The sequence below is a fragment of the Colletotrichum abscissum genome (genome assembly GCF_030869225.1).
Source record: "Colletotrichum abscissum strain IMI 504890 chromosome Unknown Scaffold_9.1, whole genome shotgun sequence".
NCBI classification, from domain to species: Eukaryota; Fungi; Ascomycota; class Sordariomycetes; order Glomerellales; family Glomerellaceae; genus Colletotrichum; species Colletotrichum abscissum.
Genome location: NW_026850536.1, coordinates 293,726 through 317,522, shown reverse-complemented (window position 1 = coordinate 317,522; position 23,797 = coordinate 293,726). Strand labels below are relative to the sequence as shown.

Here is a 23,797-nt window from a genome sequence, read left to right as displayed (position 1 = left end):
CAACACACATTTACTAAGCTTTTAGGCTTCGGGTTGATGAAACCGTGCACAGTCGATTTCGAGGGGGAACCTGGACATTCAAAGTACGCATAGGAAATTCCTTGCATCTAAATGACGACTGAGTAAGTCGTGGCTTTGAGGTTCAAGACCTTACTCTCAGCGACGGCTGCTTTTCGTAGCCAAGTCAAGGAAAACCAAATGAACAATTGTTGAAGCCAACATAGCCGATGTTGCATCTGGACCGACTGGAGGAGCCACGTCCACGTCAATAATGCGGAGCCTGACACCATTTCTGAACAGGATTCTGAAAAATGGGATTTTGTCATCCGGAACTTCTCCTAGACGTAAGGGTTTTGCCATTTTCTTTTGTCGATCTTATCAACTTCAGAAGGACGGGCTGCAGTCATATCAAGCCTGCGTCAGGGCTCCTCTCAACGAGGGTCCGGATCCGCCCCGAGACGAGTCTGATTGGAGCTTTGCCCACCACCAAGAAAGAAATATCTCTTGGCCCCAACTCAACGTATCCAACTTCTCCATGAGAACGCATGACGGGGATGAGTTTTCATCTTGTGCGAACCGTCACTCGACGTTACGGTGAAGAGGATAACGAGCGCTTGGAGAGTCATGTACACAAGCGTTTTGAGCGACGTTATTCGTCCCGTGTCAAACCACTGCATAAGCCATGTCACCCTCCATCCAAACCCTGACGGCAGGGAGAAAAACGTGGCAAAGAGTAGAATCTTTGTGACGGTAGGAAGGAGAGATTCCACGAGGCATCACGCAGTAAGTCAATGACCCGATGTCCGCGTCGAAAACGTGGCAGGCAGCGGGCAGACTACACAATGTCCTGTGCTAGCAGTGTCTCAATAGTCGAAACGCACCAAACCTTCAGGCTCGCACCGCATGAAGCTGCCACTCAGCACTGGCTGCTGCGATACTATTGTGAGGGTTTTCGAGATGCCCTATCGACAGGGTCACGACTCGCGGAAGTGGAAAAGAGCGGGAAGGAAAGGCTCTTCCTGCATGGAAAGATCTGGATCGCCAGCCGCGATGCAACGACTTAGATCTGGAATTACGCCAAATCCGCCGTATCAAAGGAATCATCGCAAGTCATGAGCCACGCGATGGACTGGGATCAAGCCCCCCGATCCTCCCTTGGGGGCTGAAGTCCAGGCGCGACGCTATTGACCATCCGCCCACCATTACGGGAACTCGGGGTTCGTTTCCTTTGCCTAAACGGGACGCAGATGCAGCTGATAGCTTGCTTGCACACATTTGACGTCGGCCAAGGATAGTGAAGACGCGACTTCTGCGTAATGGCTATCGTGACGGCCCGGAGGAAGTCATAGCCGTACAAGCTCAGCACGCCGTCGCAGACTTCTCAATCACTTGATGCGCGAAGCAGCGCGACTAATAATACCTGACCGCAAAAGACGAAAATTTCTTTTACTGGGCTTGGCCTGACGGTCACCGAAGCTGTCCGCTCGAGCCGAGTCCTAGCCTGCAAGGACTAGAGGCTGGTCAACCCGGCAAGTGTATCTCGTTCCGAGGGAGATGTACTAGGTGACAGGGTCTTGAGCTGTCAGAGTTTTGGTGAATGCTACACCTATACAGGCAGCTTTGCTTGGCCCGGGCAGTCCGTCGAGCTGATAAGAAGTGCCGTCGGGCGTTGCAGGCACGTGCGGCAAGACCGTGAGACAGTCCGACAAGCGGATTTCAAGCGACAATGAATAAGTGAGAGCACAAGGAAGGAGACACCGATCGGGCTCCATTGCAACAGCACGGCCAAAACCGGCGGGAGAAGAATTCCAGAATGCCGCCAAGTCCGGACGAAGGAACCCGACGACTTGGGGCTACTACGGTAAGGCAGTTAGGAATGTGCCAATGTGCCACGGTGCGTTTGACGGTGCGCTTGATGGTGCGAACTCTACGCCGTATCACCCAAAGCAGCGGCGGCGGTGGGATGAGACGGGCTGAAGGTCAGGCACTAGGAAAAAACAACCCTAACAAGTGAAGAACGGCGGCGTTTGCGGACTTGTTGATCGACCGCCAGGCTGACACTAACATAGGCGGGAACCTAATTACCCTTCTTTCGTCGTGAACTTGGGAGGCTGTCTGTGGGTAATTAGGTAGGTAGTGCCTTGCTTTCCTTTCCTCGATATAGGTAGGCTACCCCGTACCCCAAATCGACGAGGCTTGCATTGGATTATTCGCTTACTCCAACACACACCTCATGTGAGCTCATGTGAGGAGGAGCTTGAGAAGGGAGCCTTGAGTTGCAGAGTCAGGTCACCACCACCTTGGGCAGCTAAGGCAGCTCAAGTTACCTTGAGGTAGGTAGGCAAGCTGGCAAGGTCTTTGAATGTGAGGACGAGGTAAGGCAGCTTGGACCAGGTAGATGAGGAATGGAGTGGACGGACGGGGGGCAGGAGGTGACGGGGATTCTGTGAGGTGCTTTAGAAAGCAACTCAATCATGATTCCCACGCAAGCAAAACCCAATTCAGAGCTTGGCCATTTTTTTGCTTCCTTTTTGCTTGTTCGCTCCCGTCCGTCCCCTCTGCACTTGGACTTTGGGCTTCAGCCCTTTCGTCCCTCCCCTTCGGGCTCTTCCCCAAAAATCCTTCCGGCACCGGCCAGACTCCCACAGTGACGTTTTGACACACTCTTGCAAGTTGCCCCTCACTAAAAAAGCTGCTTTCTTTCCCCATCTGTTTCGCGCTTGACGAAGCAACCCCCCACTTGGGATTAACTCGGGATGGGTACCGTAGCGGTGGTAAGACTGGCGTGGAAACCCCGAAAGAAGCCTTGGGAGAGAGATGGATTGCAAATAAAATTTGTGTAGTTGTGGAAATGAAAGTATAGCAGCTCGTGGATTAATGATACCCGTTGTCTTGGCTCTTGGGAACAATCCGCTGGGAGTTGCAGTCCAGTTCCCTTCACAACCCTCGCTCGTTCTCTGCAACTCCACCCCTCATCCATGCTCGCTCCCATCTTTTCCCCCCATGCCGCCCCCCCCCCCCCCTTGTCCCGGTTGGCTCTTCCGTCCGCTTCCTTTAACCTTTGGAGCGAAACGGTGCTTTCGAACTGTAGCTGCTGCTGGTGCTGCTGCTGTGGGGGGGTTGGGATCGTCATATCAAGGAATGACCTTCGACCGTTCGTAAGCATAACGATGACTCGAGCCGTTTCGGAGGGCGAGAGCTTGCATACGGGCGATTCGTAATCCCAACGTTAAATATTGTCGCCAATCTGGGCCATCATCGCCTGCCAGAGCCGCTGACACTGTTGCTGTTGCTTGCTGTACTCCGTACTGCCTTCCATATTGCACAAACTGTGCATCACCCCCGAGGCCAGGAGACAAATCCAAGGGCCAATGTCTGTCCGCTCGTCGTCGATTCATTTGCGTCAACTGTACTCTTCGACTCCTGCAACAAGTCTTTTCGGATGGTTGTCGCCCATCTGGTCCTGCTTTGCCTACAGTTGTCAATTGAACCCCATTACAATACCCGTGGAAACAGGCACGACCGCCTGGGTCCGCCTCAGCCCGGGCCGAATACACCGAATATACAGACTCTTTCCAACATTGCGGCAAGAGGCTCCCGACCTCCTTCCCTCTACGTGTCTGTTGCGAGGGGGCATTCACTACTCTGGCCGCGGCGTCGGTCCTGCCTTTTTATTTTTCGAGACGATAAAGGCTTTCTTCTTCATCCACCGAGGACCGGAAGCTCGTGGAGAAAGACGATTTATTCTCCAAGAACCAAAAAGTCGGGTTTTCGGGAGCTCCCCCGCTTCGACAAAGTGCCCTCAGTCGGTTAAGGCTGCCCAATCTCGACTTGCTCCCCAATCGATTCCCAAGGCTGCGTGCTTCTGGGCGTAACTTCCAGGAGTGGTTGGCCAGCTTCCGCAAAGGTCCAAATTCGGTGCTCACTTCGCCAGGGATACCGCAAAAGGATCAGTGTAGGTGACAGCCGCCCATACGTCCCCTTAATCCCGCATCCAAGAACCGCTACCATGTCATCCCGAACCTCGATCACGCTGAAGGATCAGGTTGACACGTACGATATGGAGAGTCAGCCTCCTGTCTCGAAAGGTCATGGCGGCATCACCCATTTGCTGACCGTCCAAGATGGCGATCAAGACCGGACGGAGACGAAAAGAAATCCGAAGTGGTATCAGCGGCTATTAGATGCTGGCGTTGAGGAAAACGGGATCCAACCAGTACCTCTCAATGAGCGGACCAATACCAACTACAGCAATCTCTTCACCGTTTTCTTCACAAGTCTGCTTTGCTTATTGCCGTAAGTGCTTTCAACAATCCCAAGGAGGCTGGAGACTTTTGTTTTGCTGATACCGGCGTTAGGATCCCAACCGGCGCCTTAGCCACAGCTCAGCTCGGACTGAGTCTGAGGGATGCCTCACTGGTCATCGTCTTCTTCGCTTTGTTGACCTGTGTGCCTCCAGCATTCATGGGCATCGCTGGCTCGCATACCGGACTCAGGCAGCTTGTCCAAGCTAGGTATTCGTTTGGGTAAGTCGATATCTCTGTGAAGAATAACTTGTCGCGCAAACTGACGATTCGGATGGTTCAGATACTATCTTGTGGGCATTCCTCTCCTTCTCAACGCCGCGACTGTGACCGGATTCTCTCTCTCGTCTTCGATTGTTGGCGGCCAAACTCTCGCGGCCGTTAACCCGGGACACATTGATGTCAAGATCGGGATCGTCATCGCCTGCCTTGTAAGCTTTGCAGCTTCGTTCATTGGGTATCGCGCGCTCCACATGTGGGAACGCTGGCAATGGCTTCCGAACCTCGTTGCAATTGTCATAGCCGTAGGTTGCGGTGGGAAACATCTGTGGAAACAGGCCGAGACGTCGCCTCCAACAGCAGCTCAGATACTCAACTACGGAGGTCTGATGGCCGGTTACTTCATAACCTTTGGCGGTACTGCATCGGACTTCACTGCGTACCACAACCCCAACAAGACAACCAAGTGAGCAATGCCTATTTTCAGGTTAGCTACACTGCTGACAATAATCAGGTTCAGGATCTTTTCCTACATATACCTCGGGATCTTGACACCCTCGGTCCCGCTGCTTATCTTAGGAGCGGCGATTGGAGGTGCTCTCAACAATGTCCCCGAATGGAAGTTGGGATGGGACACGTATGGCATTGGCGGCGTCATGGCAGCTATGTTGGCTCCTGCTGGCGGCTTTGGCAAATTCGTACTGGTTGTCCTCGCACTGAGCGTGATTGGCAACATCGCGACGTCCATGTACTCCGTTGCTCTCTGTATGCAGCAGATGCTCCCGGTCTTCACAAAGGTCCCTCGCATTGTCTTTGTCGTCGTTGCGCTCGGAATCATGATTCCCATGGCAATCCGCGCTGCTGAGTCGTGGGCCGATTCTCTCGAGAACTTCTTGGGCTTGATCGGTTACTGGGCCGGCTGCTTCGACGCTGTCATTATTGAAGAACTAGTGTTGTTCCGTCGAATGAACTACAGCTCGTACGACCCTGCAGCGTGGAACGTTGCCCGACTATTGCCTTCCGGACTCGCTGCCCTTGGAGCGAGCCTGCTGAGCTTCGGGCTCATCATACCAGGGATGGATCAGGCCTGGTACACTGGTCCGATCGCGAGAGTGACCGGAGATATAGGCTTCGAGTCCGCGTTTGTTCTGACGGCAATTTCCTATGCACCCTTGAGATGGCTGGAAATCAGGAAGCGAGGACACGTCTAGGGCGGCCAGATGTTCGAGCGGCAGAGTAAAGAAGAAAAGGGGGGATATATCCAGGCAAGCGAGGTATGATAGACCGTATTTTTCGTTAAGCGCCCCAGTGGGGGGAAAGCAGGGGCATGTTGATATCTGCAGGGTCCCGACGGAATAGGGCAGTTTCGACAGTTGACCAACAATGGCACAGTTTCTTAGGCAATACGGCGGGTGCGTCGCGGCGGCGGCTTCTTGCTTAAACCTTCAATGGTGATCGGCCAGTTATAGTCCTCCATGTCGGCCTCTGAGGCTTGCCGCTTGCATCACCAGATTTGATCGGGAGCCTGGCTAGTATGAGCTGATGGCCACTTCCATTGGCCGTGCCACTCAGTCGAAAGGGGAACAATTACCTAGGTGTCTAGACTTGGTTGACCGGAGAGAACTATGTCTTCACCAAACTGGTGCCAAGCAACATCTGTGAGCCTGGCGGCTGGCACAGGCATGCCCTCGGTATTCTGGACTCGGTCGGGAGACACAACAACACCGCCGCGTCCAAGCCAAGTGGGCGCAATAGTTACGATAACTCTATCAACGAGGCGATGGTAAGCAGGGTCAAGAAGCGAGTTGATCACATGCCCGCCGCCTTCGATCATGACGCTTTCCAGACCTTCGGCGTGAAGAACAGAGAGAATGGAAGGCCAATCGAATCGCGATTCGGTCGTCTGAGGTTCGAGGACGACGAATTTACCGCCATGGGCTTCCAGAATTGCCTTTCTTTCCGGATTGACGGCAGACGGGCCAACTAGCACAAATGGTGCCAAGCCGTTGTTGGCGCGGGCGACTTCGAAAACTTTGCTGCGTTCGGTGAAGTCCCATCGGCCACGAGGATCCAAGACAATGGGGCGTGGCTGGGCGTCGAGATTTGCACCGTGGATGCGGCAGTTCAAGCCTGGATCATCGGCGAGGACAGTCCCAACGCCAACGAGAATGGCGGCATGGTGACGACGAAGATGGTGTGTCATAGCCTTGGACTCGGAACCCGAAAGGCGCGTACGCACACCAGGGGCGAGGGAAAGGGAAGAATCCAGTGATGTTGCAAATGTCAGAGTAACAAACGGACGGCCCTGGGATCTCGCTGACTGGATGGCAGATTCTGACGGTAGACGAGGAGCCAACCAGGCCACGTCTGGGCCCGGGATCTGCAGAGTTTCCGCCATTGTCGTTGAAGTGGCCTTTTCCGTGGGCAGAAGGGCGAATTGCTCCGAGAACCAAGAGGGTTGCACGTACGGATACGGGTTTACGCAAGTAATAACTCCCTGCGTAGCGCACGAGGTGATGCTATGGCTATCGCAGTACTGGCTAGGTGCCCCCTAGTCGTCTCGAAGCCTAGACTGTTGTCCCTGTTCAGACTGCCAACGGCGATCAAGGTAGACTGCTTATCGAAAGGGCGGTCTGAGAAGCAGTATCGCTGGCTATGCTTTCCTTGCCAAGAATTAGGATCTTTGCACAGCGGCGATACTGGCTCATTGACTAAGGTAGATGGTCGGCGAAGCAGGCTCACCAGTCAGTTGACTGATGGCTGGAAGTAGTAGGGATGAAGTTGAGCAAGGACCCGAAACCCAATGGCCTCCAGAAGGCTTGAGTGATAAAGCCTAACCCTAAAAGGGCACGTATTACAACTATTGGGACGATAAAAGGTTACGGATGCCTGCCGGGAGGAACTCCAAGCAACTTGGACGGCTGGGCCGTTGTTGAAGTCAGCAGTCGCAGGACCGCAAGAGGCAATCGAGGTCGTTGTCGTCTCGGACAACGATTGTCACCTTGGTAAACCTTGAGTGAGGTGTGATGGCCAAGGATGCTATGGTAGAGGAGAGCAGACGCGCGGTTGATGACCAGAGTTGCGGGGGGCTGAGAGCCTAAGATGGCAACAGTTGTGTCGATGTACCGTGACCAAGTGCGAGTACCCGACACAGTTATGGCTGTGTTCGTACCGTCCTGAGGCGAACCAAACAGGATTGGAGATGTTTTGTACTTTTGGACTCTTGAGGAGAGATCGGCAAGATGTGGATGCCCTGGTGATCTGATTCGAAGGCTTTCGTTTCCCTACAGACTAGGTGCGGCGGAGAGTTGTCCGCAGAGATGGTCCTTGCTACTGCCACCACTCGGGTTGAGTCAAGGGCTACGACAGGCGCGATGTGGTATCGATTGTCAACGACACGAACAAGCTGGATGACAGAGAAAGGCCGACACGCCGGGAGAATGTTTTAGGCGAGATGTTGATGCGTCTGTTCCGACCAGTGCAAGTAACACGTCGTCGGAAGGAGATTTATGAGTTGACTCAGGTGAGCTAGCAGTTTCTGTGTCAGAGGATGGAGTGGGTGGGTGGATGACTTGTCTGGTTGTGATTTTCGTGGTAGAGGGGAGAAGAAAAAAAGCCAGACGGGTTGGACTTGGGCTGGACGATGCAAGTGCTATTCGTGTGGGACATGCAGCGGAGGGTGCGGGCAAAGTTGCGTGAAGTTGACGGGAAGGTGGGAAGACAAGGGAGGAACTAAGGTACTGTGGTAATCAATCAATCAGCTGCAAGTGCAATGTTGGTGAGGGCCAGAAGTGCCAATTGCCAATGTCAATTGCAGGATGCAGATGCGGTGCCACTATGCAAGTGCAGGTGCAGGTGCAAATGCAGATCCAAAGCAGGTGAAGGACTTGGAGCTGAAGTTTTGATAATGTGGGTTGGTGTTGACTTGGACCTGGATGATTCGTGAAGCGGGTGCGGGTTGAAGATGAGGTGGGCTGGATGACATGGGAAATGGTGGAAGGGCAAGATGCAAGTGCTGGTGGTGGAGTGTGCTGCCCTGGATTGCTGGAGACTGGAGTGTGTGTGTGTGTAAAAGACAAGAGGCAGTCACGATGGATGATTGGATCTTGCACCTGCCTGCCCTGGCGACGACACAGACACGACCTCTCTTTCTCCGAATTCTCCAATCTCCAACGTTGCGCCCCAGGCCAACAACACCCAACACCCAACACTCACCTACCCGACCTTAACACGGCAAACACCTCAAACCCCTAGACACGGTACGGGGTACTACACAGTAAAGTGGTCGTTTGCCGCCTCGCACCCAAAGCCCAAGAGCCCAAGCCGCAACGCGCCCCGACGTGCAACGTAAGGTGCCAACGTCTTTTCGTTCCTTGCCCTTCCAGGTCACCAAATCGCAAGTCGCGCATCCCTCATCGCCCATCGGTATCCAATCTGGTGGACCTCAGAATAGCCGACAGCCCCACTACAACGTGCGTTTTCCTCGGGAGGTGGACACTTGGAATGGATCCTCTTCAAGGACCACCGACCAACTTGGAGCCCATGATTCCTCACTGCACAGTAAGATGCTGCGTCCTTCGTACTTACACGGTACCATACCTTACCTTGCCTTATTAGCCCCGCCTCTTTGGGACCCTGACTTACAAGTTGCACAGTACTGGGACGATCCAAACACAGGTACTCCCACACCGTACGGACCATATACGTTATACTACAACGAAATTCCAGTCTCCAGCTCGACAGGGCCACCGCAAGGCAGAGTCAGGTCTGGTCCGCCAAGCCCATGGAGACTTCAATCATCCAAGCCTTGGAAACAACACGCACATGGCCGTGAGGCTGTGACGGCGCGCGCGCGCGCAACGTGTCCTTGGACCCAACTTCCAACCAGCACACCACCCACTCTGCCGGCACGGCGGGTACCCATCTATACTTGTACATACGAATACACCCACGAATCTGAATGACCAAGAGCCAGAAAGCGAAAGAGAGAGAGAGAGAGAGAGAGAGAGAGAGAGAGAGAGAGAAGGAGAAAAGGAAAAGAAGGACCACTCACTTACACTAGACAGGCGCCTAGCCTCTAGTTCCCCAACATATCTCTCATCTGCGGATATTCCCAGCATCTCATTTCCCCCTCGAGTCGTACGGAATTACGAAGCTATGACGAGAAAACCACCAATAAGTACGCTAGACAACGGTTTCCGAGGCGGCACTTTTCCGCCACATGTGTCGTCCATCACCCCCCTCCGATATAGCGGGCGGGCGGCTGAAGTCGTCTTTGCCTTTCCCATGGCCTCAATCCCATCCCTGGCCTGGCCTCCCCTCCACTTACACCGCTCAGGGCTGCCCCTCCCGACCATGAACTCTAAACTTCGGCGTTACAGTGGGGGGAGGGGGGGCATGCGAGGTCGACTTGCAGTCTGCAAGTTGCGGGCAGGCAATTCCGCATACACGGCACCATCGAGCACTGACCACGGCTCCGAACCCTCTGTTTTCTCTCTTCGCAACCGCCGTGCCAAGCCAAGGCGTCATGGCCCAAGGTCATGGGTCTTTCCTCACAGCATAGGCTTTTACGAAATCAAGATTCGCCAAAATTCCGCCCCTAGACTGACAGGCATCATCTCTATGTACATCTCTGTGCGCTTGCCTGCGTAGCCTTCAGGGCTCTGGACTCTCTTCACTGACGATACTCCGGAATATCCCTACCTGCTTTGGCATCCAGCCATGTCGGTCGAGATGCCTCACTTTTTAGCCTTTCCGAGTTTCTGGTTTGGTCTGCTGCCGGATACTCCCAACTCGGGCAGAGCTCGCAACACCCAGGCCATCACCTGCAGCCGCCGACACGCCATTTCGGGCCACTTGGGCCGGACGTTTCCCTGGGACTCCCTGGCTGCCTTTGCGCTTCGCATCTTTATGGGATACTCGCTTCCTCCAATACCCAGCTTGTGGAGGTTATCCTGAAGTCAACCACCTATCACACGGCACCAAGTGGGCAAGTGGGCTTCAGCATGCAGCATGTATGTAGTTGCACTGGTAGTTGCAATCGCAATCGCAGTTGCAGTTACACTCACGCTTGACGACCGAGACACTACACTACCCTACGTACCCTCCGCTAACTGCATCTACCTGTTGTCCAACCTAGCACCGGCCGGAGTTGGAGGTCCTCTCGGGCGGTTGCAACGCAACACACGCGAGGAAACTCTGGAGTCTCCCGAAGCCACTTTACGCGACTACGCCGCATGGAGTTTGGCTACTGTTTAGGCCACAAGGTTAGCAGCCATCGCTTTGCTTGTTAGACTCTCGGCCTTAACCTCGACCGCCTTAGCTTCCCCTTCGTCACACACATCACCAGACAGACTGCAATACCTTCTACGTCCATCCCATCCTCCCGCTCTCATCCCGTTTGTCTCCATTGGCTCGGTCGTAACTCCGTCTACGACTTGGAGCATTTCATCCCGCCTGTCTCTGTCTCTTGGGGCAACATCCCGGTTCCCGAAAAGTGCCTAGGCGCTCCGAACTGGGCTTTTTTAAGCACCCTCTCGTGCACAGAACAGCGTTACAAGAACCACTACCTCACACACCACCAGACTCCTTCCATACCTACTTTCTTCGGATGCGGGGAGCCTTCGCAGCGGTATTGGTTTCTGGGGCAGATATCCTCAGAAAGTTTACTTGCCCATGCAATCTTCGATCACGCTCGATCATTGCCCATGTCGTCGAACGGGCCGTGAACGAACCCCCCATGACAAGATGAGCTCACCCGAGAAGTCACGCCATTATTGCAGCATGTCTTGCTTTGCGTTCTGTTATCAAGTCGGACCTCACGCCCAAAGCACAAAAAAATTCAAAAAGGGCAGCAGGCTTGTCCAAGGGTTATCGGTGATCGATGACATCGTTGCAGCGGGCGCACTTAGATAGCTCGGCGCCTTCAAGGAGAAACTTGCTCAGTGCTAATAACGCAAACTGATGACCACACAGAATACGAGCAAGCGAGCTTTACTACAAACAGACAAAAAACTACAACTGAAGCGACCGATATGAAGTCAAATAGGGGGGGGGGGGGCAGGTACAGGGACTCAACGCCACACGAGCCTCTAGGCCTAGGCCAGCCTGACAGCGGCTTGTGCCATAGGCGATCGGCAGGGGCCTCTCTTAAGAGCGTGCCTAGCGCAGAGGGACATTGTCCTTGGGTATTCCGTCGTCACAGACTACCTATTCGTGGACCGTGAGGGTTGGACGGCCCTTGCATCAAGCTCCCCACGCATGCAACGCACTTTTGGTACCGAGACAACTCATCCACATCCGAATATAATAGCTGAAAAGGCATGCTTCGGAAGCTCGGCCAATTATCAGTCCGAAGAAGCTGACGGGCTTATTCCGTGTCTCACTCTGCTTGGAGCCGCCGGCGATGGTGAAAGCGCAATAAGTAGTTCCACGACTACTGTACCACACGATGTTGCTCTTGGCCTATTCGTACTGCGGATACAGTGCGCAAAGATCCGACGATCACTCACTGCCGAATCCCAATCTAACTACCATCTGGGGCTAGTGATTGCCGGCCGCGAGTGGATGGTTTATCTTTACGCGCCACATAGAGTCCAGTCGTGGCCTTTCCTTTGTCAGGGATATGGCACCTGTCAACCGGGCGCTTTCAGCTCCTTCACTCTATATCCGTACATTCAGGTTTTCAGTACGGATACATTTCAAGTACATTGCCCCATTCGCGGCTCGCCATGGAATCTTGCGTCTGCCCTGCCCCCTCTCCGCCACATCGGGTCACGAGCAAAACTCCCGGAACATACGGGAGTGACGGTCCCATCCGTAGGTGCCGGACATGGCCGTAGATGGCCCTTTCGTCCGCGATTTCAAGACATCTCACGTCTTCAGAGGCAGAGTTGTGTTGGAAATCGAACACGGGACCCTGGCTCGGATATCGACCGACTGATCTTGCAGCACAACGGGTGCCCCAGACGGGAAATGGGAATTAGCCAGCCCGGACCAAATTGCGGTCATCAACTCGACCGTTGTGCGAGAAATCGGGCCTGCTTTAACCTGATATTTCCCACTAAGGCCGCCCTGTAGCGCAAAGGCGAATGTTGGCCAAAGCTTACATCGACCCATTCTCAGAAGGCATTGCACTAGTGTTTCGCTCTTCTGGTGACATCCTGAGATCTGGCCAATACCTGAAGGGGTTTGTTCAGTTTGAGTTGCAGCAAATCGGTGTTCATGGTGGGGGGTGCAGAAGGGAGGGGAAGACGAGGCACACCAGATGCCCAGGAACCCAGTTTTTGTGCTCCTGCATGCCGGCAGGCAATGGGCGGGACGTTCCTTCGCCCGGCCACTTGGGAATACGTACCGACTGTAAGTACTGCTGGTACCAAAAACTTCCATGAGATAAATCTGTCTATGATGGCGCTCTGCGCGACCGAACGCTGGTCCGATTGATCTCTTTTAGTGTCATCGGATGCAAGGGCCTGCTCTCGAGCCAAAGTTAGTTGTGCCCGTCAATAGTGACCGGTTGGAGACGCCACAAATGTCGTTTGTGGAACATGGCATTTATCACTCGTGATGCCCGTCTACTTCCGTCTGTGACAACACAGCCATTGCATTTCACAACACTCACCAAACCTCCTTGAGAAGCCATTACCGTCTAGATTCACATCTATTCTCGCCTTCCTCCACACATCAACTAACCATGGGAGCCATCATTCCCAACTCTGAGAGGTATCCTATGGCCTCAGACCCCGTATTGACAATGGGCGCCTCTGCCCAACACGCTTTCACTACGGACTCCTCTCCGGAGGATCCGTATATCTATCAAGTTGGATTTGGAAACAGATTCTCTTCTGAAGCCATGTACGTTGGCATTACCCAATTCTTGATCAAGAGTCTGAGCTCACCAATAAGTCCCGGGACTCTACCTCGATCATGTAATGTACCGCAAAGAGTAAAGTACAACCTTTATTCCGAGCAGCTCAACGGTTCTACCTTTGTTGCCTCTCGAACTGACATCCAAAATGCCTGGTTCTACCGGATTTTCCCATCTGTGGCTCACGGAGATATCTCAAAGAAGCCACGAAACCCAGATGTAAGTCATTTCTCATTCCTTGGATCCCCTTCCATCTACCCATAACGCAACCACTTTCAAACTGGGCCCACCCCTGACATGTCTTTGCCGTCAAGATTGAGTCAAGATTTACGTCTGGGAATGAGAATGTCGAGTTTGTTCCCGGAGGACTCTGTTGGAGAGCATTCTCGGTGCCAAAGACGGATGGGCCGGCTATCGACTTCGTCCAGGGACTCAAGACGATAGTTGGGAATGGCGACTCAACGACCAAGGACGGCTTAGCTGTACACGTATACGCTGCAAATTCTTCCATGAAAAAGCGCGCATTCTGCAGCAATGATGGCGACATGCTTTTCGTGCCTCAGACTGGCAGGCTGGACATTCAGACAGAATTCGGGAGGTGGGCAGTCACCTGTTCCAGTCGGTGACGAAAATCTGTTGACGATCTTTCCAGAATGATGGTTCGGCCTGGCGAGCTGGCGGTGATCCAGAGTGGCATCCGCTTCAAGGTCGGGTTGCCGGATGGTCCGGCCCGGGGTTGTGAGTCATTTGACGATGCCCATATGCATGAGAGGACATCCAACTGATGGGCTTAGACATCCAAGAGATATTCGGAAGCCGGTACGAGCTGCCAGAACTGGGGCCGCTCGGAAGCAACGGGATGGCTTTGCCTCGCGATTTCGAGTTCCCCGTCGCCTCATTTGACATGGATACGTCGGAGTGGGAGAGTAAGTCTGCCCTATCATCTTTGCCAAGACGTGGCCACGCTGACTGACGCGGTGTGTTAGTCGTGTATAAACTGGCTGGAAAGCTGTGGTCCTGCAAACAGAACCACACGCCCTTTGACGTGGTCGCATGGGATGGCAAGTAAGAGAAACGCCCGCTCCAAGACCCTCTCCCCCCAGTGTATTCCATCTAGGTGCTCACATCGTCTCATAGCTATGTGCCTTTCAAATATGCCGCCGAGAAGTTTGTCAATGCCGCCTTCGTGGACAAGGACCAAGCCGACCCCAGTTTGTACACCGTCTTGACGGCGAAGTCCAAGATGCCCGGTATACCTGCAACAGATGTCATGTTTTTCACGCCAAAGTGGTCTTCGGCGACGAATACCTTTCGACCTCCCGTACGTTGTGTTTCTCTTTTTCCTGGGGTGTGGCAAATGTCGTGGCTAACGGGGTGTAGTATTATCATCGAAATATGTCGACGGAGGTGGTGGGAATCGTGTATGGCGGTTACAAGGGCACCAGTCGCAATCTGGAAGCTGGTGGCCTGAGTTTCCAGTCGAGCTTCATGCCGCATGGAGGTACGGATACAGGAGGTCCTTTTCTCAGACAAGAGGCCAGATACTAACAAGGGGCTGCAGAAACCCATGAGGCGTTTGTGCAAGCGACTACCAATGAGCTGAAGGCTCAACGCGTGGGAGAAGGCTTTCTCGGTAAGGATAGCGAGGGGAAGCATTAACACCCATTGCACCGCGGCTGACATTCTTGTGCAGGTTTTATGTTCCAAATCAGCACTCACTGCGCGGTGACACAATATGCGTTGGAAAGGAGCGGCGTGCTGGAAGGTAAGGAAGAGGTTTTCGATTTGGAGAGAACGAAGAGGGATGTGGGCTAACGAGCGTTGATAGTACCGCCGGCATCTCTTTGGGACTCAATGCAAGGACACTTTCTCGAGCACGCCGAAGAAGTAAATAGCGACTTGCGAAGACGAGGACTACCGACCCTCGGGGCCACCCTGAGCCATTGAGAGCGAAGCGAAGCGACGTCGATTCATTCATCATCACTACCTACTGAAAGCGGGATTTTTTGGTTTCCCACCTCCTAAGCCTTGCGTGCCTTTGGTCCTCCAACACATCGTCTCTTCTCCATTTGATCCGAAATAGCGAAGCGATGCACAGCGATGACAACATTTGCCAGCGATTTCTGAAAGTTTTCCTACAGTCACGGATATATGATCAATGATTCGGTGGTGGCTGGGGGTTTTGGTCGGAAGATTTTCTCTTTTTCTCTTTCTTTTTTTTTTTTTTTTTTTTTTTTTTGGTCTGTGGTCACGAGCGGAGGTGTAAGTGAGAGTGAGGCAGAGCGGTTTGGGGAAGAGAGCTTGGGTCATGTTGCCAGGATGTTGAGGAACACTTGGCTGGGTGATAATTTAAAGAAGAGAAAAAAAGCTGGGAATCCCGATCTCCGAGGAAACTCAATGCTATCGACATTAATCGTATATCGTGAACGTGGGAAAAACATGCAGTGGGTTGTGGTGTGGTTTGAGCTGTACCAATGAAATTCTGGCCGCGAGGCGAAAGTATGGTACTGAGGTGATTTTTTTGTCGTGATTTTCAACAACATCCGATATGGTGTAGTGGCCAACATGATGCCCTCTCATAAACCTGCGAGGTTAGGCATAGCCCCGAGTTCGATTCTCGGTTTCGGAACTTTTGTCTTGTTAATCACTCTGATTCGATGCTTTTTTTCTGTTTTGCTTGAATAATTGGTTGGTTATTTGATTTTTGCAAAGATTGTGTTTGTACTGTTGAAATTTTGCCTCCACTGACCACAGTGTATGTACAACCGGCCCTGTCGACTTACAAGCAGCGAGTACTGCGTGTCCCTTTGCTGTGTTTATCTTCTATGGCGGGCGCAAATGAAAAGTACCTTACTAGGGAGCTCATTACAAATTTAGGACACTTGTTACTGCCGTGGCTGTGCTGGTGTTGCAACTACTTAGGCAATTTGTTCGTTTTTCTATGACTTCAACCTGGAGAAGTCAAATCTCCACCGGCCCTAGAGTCGGTCCCTCACGATATTTTAACCACGTATTCATGAGTAACACAAGAAGAGGGAGATGATGTTCCACCCTGTTGTTCCTTCCTTCGTTCCTTGATCCTCAAGGTTCCGCCGGCGTTCTCTCCTGGTTATGCATAATTTACCTTTCGTTTCCATGTTCCAGGTTACTTTCAGTACGTGGCTTGCGTTATTAAGTCAAAAGTCGTGGTAACGTTATGGGACATGAGAGTGAATGTGCGGAGGGCTATCGAACGCTCGCTTACATGACCTTTGTCGGCTGTTCGAAGGGGTGTCGAGACATACGGACGCGAACGACGCTCACTCAGTGATGCGAACCTATACGGGAAGTTAAGCCCCATTCTCTGAGTGGCGCGAGGGGAGACTTCGATACTTGATGTGAGCTGGTCAATGTAACAAGCCTACCGCTAGATCATATCAGAGTATGGCCGCCCCGGCGTAAAGTCTACGGTAATCAAGCTGGGCAACTGTTCTTTCGTTCGGTACCTTTCTTGACGGATTGCTTGCTTTGCACAACCGAGGGCTTCATGGCTAGACCTATTGACTTCGATCTTGATCCGACAGGGTGATCTCATTTAGTAAACATGGACACTCTGTAGGCCTAATTCGAAAATGACGCTTTTCATAAAGTGATCAACTTGGACTGCTCACGTTGCTGGACTTCATTACGTTTTCCCATAAATCAAGGACGGCGGCGAGGCTACGCGCTCCTCCCTCCAACTTAGTGTTCCCGGGTATACTGAAAGCATACCAAGTCTGTTGAGGATTACGAGGGTAATTATTTCCGAGGCCTCGCCACTTAGATTTCACCACGAAGTGAGTGTTGTCACCGGTACCTCTGGCAGAATCAAAGGGACGGAGAAGATGTCGGAGATAAGGGGACCGAAGACGGCCCGGAGGCTTCCTACAACCTCGGCGCCGGGGCCGAAGACACCGGAAGCGTCAGCGGTAACAGTGGATCTACTTCTCCTCCGTCGGCGAAGGGCCGCCGCGCCGACCCAATCCCGTCCTGCCTTTTTGGGCACCTTGTTTGGTGACATGCTACGTTCGCCAGTGGCCCAGTGACCCGAGCAGGCCGGAGCGGGCAGGGCGGGTCTGCTCCAAACATAGCACTTGATGACCTCGCAGCTTGATCAAGGTACCCTACTGCGCCGGTGGTGCCGCTGATTGGGTGCATGCCGCTCCGGCACGGCGGCAGCACTCTGTCGTGGCCCCGTGGGAAGGAGCTCAGGCACCAGCAGCGCTGCAGTAGCAACGGGCGTGATCAGATGGGGCAATGCGAACGCGACCTTTGGGATGGGCGACTGGCCTCTCATTGGATTGCTGGGGTCTTTGCCGGGGAGCCGAAGGGCCAGGGGTGTTTCTTCGTTGCGGGATGGTTGGGTGCGCTTGACTGGTGGGGAGCAAGGTAGGAGAAGGAGAAGGGGAAGGCGGACGGATTTGAGACAGGGACAGTTTGGGGCTGGCGAATGTCACAGGTGCTTGCTTTGGACGCCAGGCAGGTACTGCTTGATGCTGTGTTACTGTGTATCTGTTTCCCTCCGACGCTTGTCGCCTTGTGTCGCGCATACCTACTCGGAGAAGATGGGATGAAGGAGGTGAGGAGAGCTTGTGCAGGAAGCTTCGCTGAACCTACTTTCTCCATGGTGTGTCTAGACCGCTGCTTTCCTGTTTCCATGAATTGTATCCGGTAAAGTAGCCCAGAATCCGTATGGCTTGAAGGTGCAAGTGAACGGGGAACCTCCGTCCAAAACGGAGACATACGGATACCCATCGCAATTACACTGCAAAGAGAGACCCAACAAAAAGATACATGGGCAAAGACAAGCTTACGAACACTCCAAGACCCCAAGACCCCCAAGACTCGCCCGCGGCGCGCGCCCAGAGACTTGGTGCGCATAAGCCTATTTCAGGCTAGAGTCACGAGCAAACCCGCAAACTTAACGCCGCCCGCTAAAACGAAAGAGACCTGGAGTGTGTCGAAACGAGAGTCGCAGGCGACCACCAGGTGCGGCCAGGCGAACATAAGGTACCTTCACCGACAAGGGTCAGGCAGGTTGCCTCCCTCCAAAATCGCGGCTTGGCTCTCTCCCGCCCAATCCATCCACGCACGCAACGCACGTCCTCCTCCTCCCATTCTTTTTCCCCAACATCGCCACGTTCTTCCGGGTGGTGTGTTCACTCTCTCTATCCAGAGGTGTGTGTGTGCGTGTGGCTTTTCGATACCCGTTCCTTAAACTCCTCACACCGGTTTTTCTTCCCCTTCGCCATCCGCCGCTTGCAGTATTCTTCCTCCTCCATCCTCTACACGTAATCCCGCCTCCGAGCCCTCCGCTGCCTCCGTCCGACAAAGGGGATCTCGTCCGCACCGCTTGAAGCAAACGGACTTCCTTGCCTTCTTTTGTATTTTTTTTTTTGCAATCGTCGTCGAAAGGCAAACCGAAAAGTAATTTACTTTACCTCTCGCCCAACCCGCGACACAACCCGAACCCGTCGCGCCTACCACTCTCATCTTCATCCATCACAAACAACAACCAACTCCCATCCCAAATAATGGCCGACCACGACAAGCCCCCCGCGTACGGCGGTCCTCCCCCTCAACACCCGCAACAGGCCTACCAAGGCTACGGCTCTCCGCCTCCCCCCGGCGGCCCAGGAGGCTACGGCACTCCTCCGCCGGGACAATACTACTCCCCCGGCCCGGAGATGAACTACGGCCACCAGCAGGGCCCGTACCCGCCTCCGGGACAGCAGTACCCCCCGGGACAATATCCTCCTCAAGGACCCTACCCGCCCCAGGGCCAGTACGGACAGCAGTACCCGCCGCAAGGCGGTTACTACCAGGACAACCGCGGCGGCGGCTCGGGAGGCGGCATCATGGCTGGTCTGCTCGGTGCGCTCGCGTGCTGCTGCTGTCTTGACTGCTTGTTCTAAGCGGGCGGCTTGCGAACGTCTGGTTCAAGGGGCCAGATTATACGGAGCGACATTGCGAAACAAACCACACGATACCCTCAACAACTCAAGTACTTTGCGGCTCGAACGTCGCGAGCAGTACCCACTTCGAACGGGATGATGGCAGGAGAGAAGGGGACGCAGTAAGGAGGGAGCGTACGATGATACCCGGTCTGGGCCCGTTGCGGTGCCGAGAAATGCATGGCATAGCGTGGGAAGATACACGAGAAGACCCTTCGCCGGCTGTGATAAGGGGTTACCAGAGTCTGAAGGGGTACAGCCGACATTGCGCTTTTCTCATCGTCGTAGGCATGGGGGACTCTCTTGCATGTCTCGGACGGCGTCAAAGGGATGAAGGGGATTCTCAACTCCTCGAGGTGGAATCCGGGAACAACAATCTTTTCTGTCATGGGCTTGAGAGACGGGTATGCTTTACAGGGAACGAGCCCTTTTTCGGGGCCTTTTGTGCTCCTTTTTGTGTTTTTCGAACCCGATGGGATCCGGGAGTTTCGATAGCTTTTCTCATCGCATAGCATAATATCATCACGGATACGCCCCGGGAACATGTTGTCCACTTGACTAAACTCTAAAATTGTACGACTGTGAATTCCTATCGGCAAAGCTTAGGTGAGCTGAGCTCTCGAGTGCGGGGTATGCTTCATCGAGAGTGGCTTGGCCGAGGACGCAAGCATCCTAGGCGCAACGTCACGGAGACTTTCACGTTACACGTGTAAGAGAGGTTTCGGAGGGCAGAAGTGAAGACCGAAACTCCACCAAAAAATAAAACAGATTGAGGTATCTACAAAGTGAGCATCATATGATCTGCCGTTCCATTTCTATGCTACGCTACTGAAGAACTCGTCAAAGTCTCTTTGGATGTTGGCCACGCAGTCATTTGTATAAATCATCTTTTGCACGTCGGGCGAGGCCCACTTATCCGGCACAGCGCCGGTCTGCTTGGACTCGGCAAACATGCGATCGCGCTCCTCCTTGGCTTTGCCCTCACCGAGGTGCAGCTGCTTGCCCGAGAGGAAGGCCATGTTGACGAGCTGCGAGGTCCAGTCGCGCCGGGAGAGCTCGTAGGCTTTGAGGCAGCGCCGGAGCGTCGCGGGAGACGTGTCGGGCGCGCGGGCGAGGACCTCGGCGACGACGGAACCATCTTCGATGGCCATGGCGGCGCCCTGGCTCAGGTGCGGGAGGGTTGGATGGCAGGCGTCACCGAGAAGAGCGACAGGCCCGTCGGTGTGAACCCAGGTCGGTAAGGGCTTGTGCATGCGTAGGCGCCACTCGCAGACCTCGCCGTCCGGTACAAGGTTGAGCATGCGGTGGACGAGGGGGCAGAAGTCATGGAAGACGTCGAGCATGGCCTTTTTGGAGCCCTTTGTGGTGTAGGTTGCGTTCGTGGCGACGGCAAAGTTGGAGTCAGGCTGGGTGGTGGAGAGGTTGTAGATTGTGTGCGAGGAGACGGGGTAGGCGATGATGTGGCGCTTCTCGCCGATCCAGCGGATTACCTCGTCCGAGTCGAGGAGGGCGAGGAGTTCTGGGTCATCAGCGATCTGCTCACGCTTGAGCATGATGCGGTAGGCAGCCTGGCCCGTATCCTCTTCCCCACCGACGGCGCCGATAGACTCAAGCAGTTGGGCGCGAATGATGCTCTTGATGCCGTCGCAAGCGATGAGAACGTCGGACTCGACTGCGTAGGACTCGCCGTCGCGCGGCTGCAGCACGAACTTTGGCTTGGGCGCAAAGGATTCGACCGATAGTAGTGCCGTCGCGAAGTGGAATGTGATGGCGGACTCCTTCTTACAGGCGTCGTACATGCCACCGGCAAGGGAGGAGCGGTGGCCGTTGCAGTGCGGGAAGCCGTACAAATTCCGAATGTCGGGCATCTCGACATGGGCGAGCTCAACATTGGTGGCGCCCTCTGTGCTAATATGTCAGTAACGTTGTGCTTCGCAAGGTGATGTGGTGGTGCAGAGGTCCTCCTTACGTCGAATGCTTGAACTCTTCACGTCTGTACACGTCTTCTCGATCTCAGGCCAGCAGCCTAGGCGATCGAGTACGCGGACGACGTTTGGCGGCATCTGAATGCCGGCGCCGACGAAGCCGAGGTTGGAGGCCGTCTCATAGACATCGATGTGCTTGAATCCCTTCTTGGCCAATGCAAGGGCGCAACCCAAGCCGCCCATTCCTACGCAAGTTCGTGTTAGTGAACGGTCTTCAAGATCCGTGAGCCAGGCGGCGAGTACCTGCGCCAATAATGGCAATTTTCAGATCCTTGGGGTCTGCCATTGTGTCTGGTATGGTGCTGTAGTATTCGTCTCGAAGGGTATTGAATTGCAAAGCTCAGCTGGACCAAAGTTTCTGATAATGCCGTCTCAGGGGTTACTTATGAAGTAGGCGGCACGGAGCCTCATATGGAGGGGCATGTGGGGGATCGGAGGTAAGCTCGGGGTCCATTATCAGCTGGAGAAGCGGGGAAGCGATCGAGAATGAGGGGGATGCTGCGATATTCCCTAACTCCCCTTGGTCCTTTGATGAGCTGGTAGAGAGCCGGGATCGCAGAACGGGAAGTAAATACGATTCATCGGGGTTGCCATTGGTAGACGAGCCAACTGCCGGTGCGCCGACGGTGCTGTGGGGGTGATGCGAACTTTAGGATACTGCTGAACCCCAAACCCCAATTTCGGGCGGTCAAAGTTGCTTGAATGTTTAGCCAGCGTTGGTTGTGGTAGTTGACGAAGCTGTCAGATGTCGTGTCAAAAAATTGGCTTAGTCACGGGTGCAAGTCGGATGTGAAAGTCGGCATGCGTGCGTCTAGACTCCAAACCAGACATATGCAGGTGGCCTGGCCCGTCCGTGTGGAAATGTGGCTCGCTAGCTTCATCGCTGACAGCGGCGATTGAGTCTGTGTTGTGTTACCATACGATGGGTGGCTTGCTCACGGGCGCCCATCCAGGTTTGGGGGGGATCCCCGCGTTCGGAGGGAGGGCCGAAATCTTGTCGTCATGTCGCGAGAGAACGGCACGGTGCCCCGGCGCCGGGACTGTTATGATTTGCCTCGGCCGCTTAAGGGGTGGGAACCCCTGGTGATGGTTCGCTTCTCTCTGTAACGCTCCAACAGCACAATCCCGAGGTGGGTATCCATAGTCTTGCTCCGATATCTGGAGGCCAGGAACCCAAAAGCGACAGCTGGAAGAAAGCAAGGGTTTGTATGGGTGGACGGGTGGACGGGTGAACGGATGACGGAGGAGGTATGGCGGTGACATGCGAAGCCACCTGTTCATGAATCTTTGCCGAGAGCAGGATTTTCGATCATTGGAGTCAATCCCAGCTCCCTCTTTTGGACATTTCAAATGACGGCTGATGTTGTTGTCGGGACATTGTGCCAAGAAATGGGATCCCAACGGACCAGTGCGATACGCGGAAACAGAACGCCCTCGTTCCCACTGGTGGTCAATAACCAGCTTCTGCAGTCACTTGCCTTGGCAACAATTGGTGACGCAGAGTGGCAGAACAGACTAGCCATCCTTCGGGACGCTTTATGGCGTACAGAGTAGACAGTATGGTGGTGGCTGTCTTGTCATCGGGAGACGAGAGTAGGCGGCGTCTCGGCGAAAGCTTCGCTTTCCGAGGCGCAGGTGGTTTTATTCAAGTTGATTGTTGGGATACCCCACGGCCCGAAATGCTGCAACGAAAGGGTTGGCGAATTCCACAGTCCACCAAAAGGATATTTAGAGTGGCACAGCCACGCAACCTCGCCCCATTTAGCCACGACAACGTCTCTCGGTAAGCTTGTCAATGTGGATAAGGTTCATTGTCGATTCGCCTTGCTTGCACAGGGATGTGATAGTACGAGCGGCAAAATAGCCACAGGTGCTCCATTGTGTAGCATGCCCAAACAGATGGCGGTGTTCATGTTGTTGTGTGCACCCGTACGAGGGACAAATGAAATGTTTCCTCTGGCTGGGAGGAATCAACAAACGACGATGTTCTCAGGGGTATTCAAGTCTTGAACCCGGGAAGCAAGCTGATTTGACTAGCGAGGAGTGTCTTTCGGCTGGTACTTGGGACGAAGCGCGCGCTGATCTATTTCTGAGGCATGCGTCAGAATAGCGCGTCAACGTGGGGTGGGTTGTCAAAGGCTGGCCATGCACACCACATCTGTTGGAGGTTGGACAGACTGGACGACTGGATGGCCAAGGGTCGTGCTGCATCAATACGTGCTGCCTATATGAATCCTTGTTACAACAAGAAAATTAGCGATAGCTGGTTCGGTTGGTGGAAGATAGAATTGTACTCTTGTGTGATGAGAGATTACTGTATAAGATATCTGTAGGGAAGTAGGATGAGAGAGGTTTTGGAGGCATCCGTGGACCGTGGTCGAGGTCCCCTACTGGGCAGAGGGTACGTACTCCGTGTTCTGGCGACATTGGCGACCTCAGTGGTGAGTGGCA

At 53.9% G+C, this 23,797-nt stretch overlaps 8 protein-coding genes across 8 annotated transcripts; 5 read left to right on the top strand and 3 right to left on the bottom strand.

The window, feature by feature from the left end:
* Positions 1 to 4,009: 4,009 nt before the first annotated feature.
* CABS01_04611 (NCS1 nucleoside transporter) lies at positions 4,010 to 5,734 on the top strand (the record flags this gene model as incomplete). The annotated part of the gene is made up of 4 exons (XM_060537982.1): positions 4,010 to 4,296; positions 4,359 to 4,526; positions 4,588 to 4,989; positions 5,038 to 5,734. The coding sequence occupies 4 exons, from the start codon at positions 4,010 to 4,012 to the stop codon at positions 5,732 to 5,734; spliced, it is 1,554 nt and encodes a 517-aa protein (XP_060389644.1).
* Positions 5,735 to 6,114: 380 nt separating this feature from the next.
* Positions 6,115 to 6,921, bottom strand: CABS01_04610 (riboflavin biosynthesis protein RibD domain-containing protein; the record flags this gene model as incomplete). Its single annotated transcript, XM_060537981.1, has 1 exon — positions 6,115 to 6,921. The coding sequence occupies one exon, from the start codon at positions 6,919 to 6,921 to the stop codon at positions 6,115 to 6,117; it is 807 nt and encodes a 268-aa protein (XP_060389643.1).
* A 3,323-nt stretch (positions 6,922 to 10,244) lies between these two features.
* On the top strand, positions 10,245 to 10,481 carry CABS01_04609 (uncharacterized protein; the record flags this gene model as incomplete). The annotated part of the gene is made up of 1 exon (XM_060537980.1): positions 10,245 to 10,481. The coding sequence occupies one exon, from the start codon at positions 10,245 to 10,247 to the stop codon at positions 10,479 to 10,481; it is 237 nt and encodes a 78-aa protein (XP_060389642.1).
* A 54-nt stretch (positions 10,482 to 10,535) lies between these two features.
* Positions 10,536 to 10,781, top strand: CABS01_04608 (uncharacterized protein; the record flags this gene model as incomplete). The annotated part of the gene is made up of 1 exon (XM_060537979.1): positions 10,536 to 10,781. One exon carries the CDS (start codon positions 10,536 to 10,538, stop codon positions 10,779 to 10,781), a length of 246 nt encoding a protein of 81 aa, XP_060389641.1.
* A 2,434-nt stretch (positions 10,782 to 13,215) lies between these two features.
* On the top strand, positions 13,216 to 15,336 carry CABS01_04607 (homogentisate 1,2-dioxygenase; the record flags this gene model as incomplete). The annotated part of the gene is made up of 10 exons (XM_060537978.1): positions 13,216 to 13,608; positions 13,704 to 13,987; positions 14,042 to 14,127; positions 14,184 to 14,315; positions 14,376 to 14,454; positions 14,527 to 14,710; positions 14,770 to 14,890; positions 14,951 to 15,022; positions 15,083 to 15,154; positions 15,218 to 15,336. 10 exons carry the CDS (start codon positions 13,216 to 13,218, stop codon positions 15,334 to 15,336), a joined length of 1,542 nt encoding a protein of 513 aa, XP_060389640.1.
* Positions 15,337 to 17,194: 1,858 nt separating this feature from the next.
* On the bottom strand, positions 17,195 to 17,704 carry CABS01_04606 (uncharacterized protein; the record flags this gene model as incomplete). The annotated part of the gene is made up of 2 exons (XM_060537977.1): positions 17,195 to 17,413; positions 17,531 to 17,704. 2 exons carry the CDS (start codon positions 17,702 to 17,704, stop codon positions 17,195 to 17,197), a joined length of 393 nt encoding a protein of 130 aa, XP_060389639.1.
* A 1,237-nt stretch (positions 17,705 to 18,941) lies between these two features.
* CABS01_04605 (uncharacterized protein) lies at positions 18,942 to 19,322 on the top strand (the record flags this gene model as incomplete). Its single annotated transcript, XM_060537976.1, has 1 exon — positions 18,942 to 19,322. One exon carries the CDS (start codon positions 18,942 to 18,944, stop codon positions 19,320 to 19,322), a length of 381 nt encoding a protein of 126 aa, XP_060389638.1.
* Positions 19,323 to 20,176: 854 nt separating this feature from the next.
* Positions 20,177 to 21,632, bottom strand: CABS01_04604 (uncharacterized protein; the record flags this gene model as incomplete). The annotated part of the gene is made up of 3 exons (XM_060537975.1): positions 20,177 to 21,264; positions 21,331 to 21,531; positions 21,590 to 21,632. 3 exons carry the CDS (start codon positions 21,630 to 21,632, stop codon positions 20,177 to 20,179), a joined length of 1,332 nt encoding a protein of 443 aa, XP_060389637.1.
* Between the last annotated feature and the right edge of the window lie 2,165 nt (positions 21,633 to 23,797).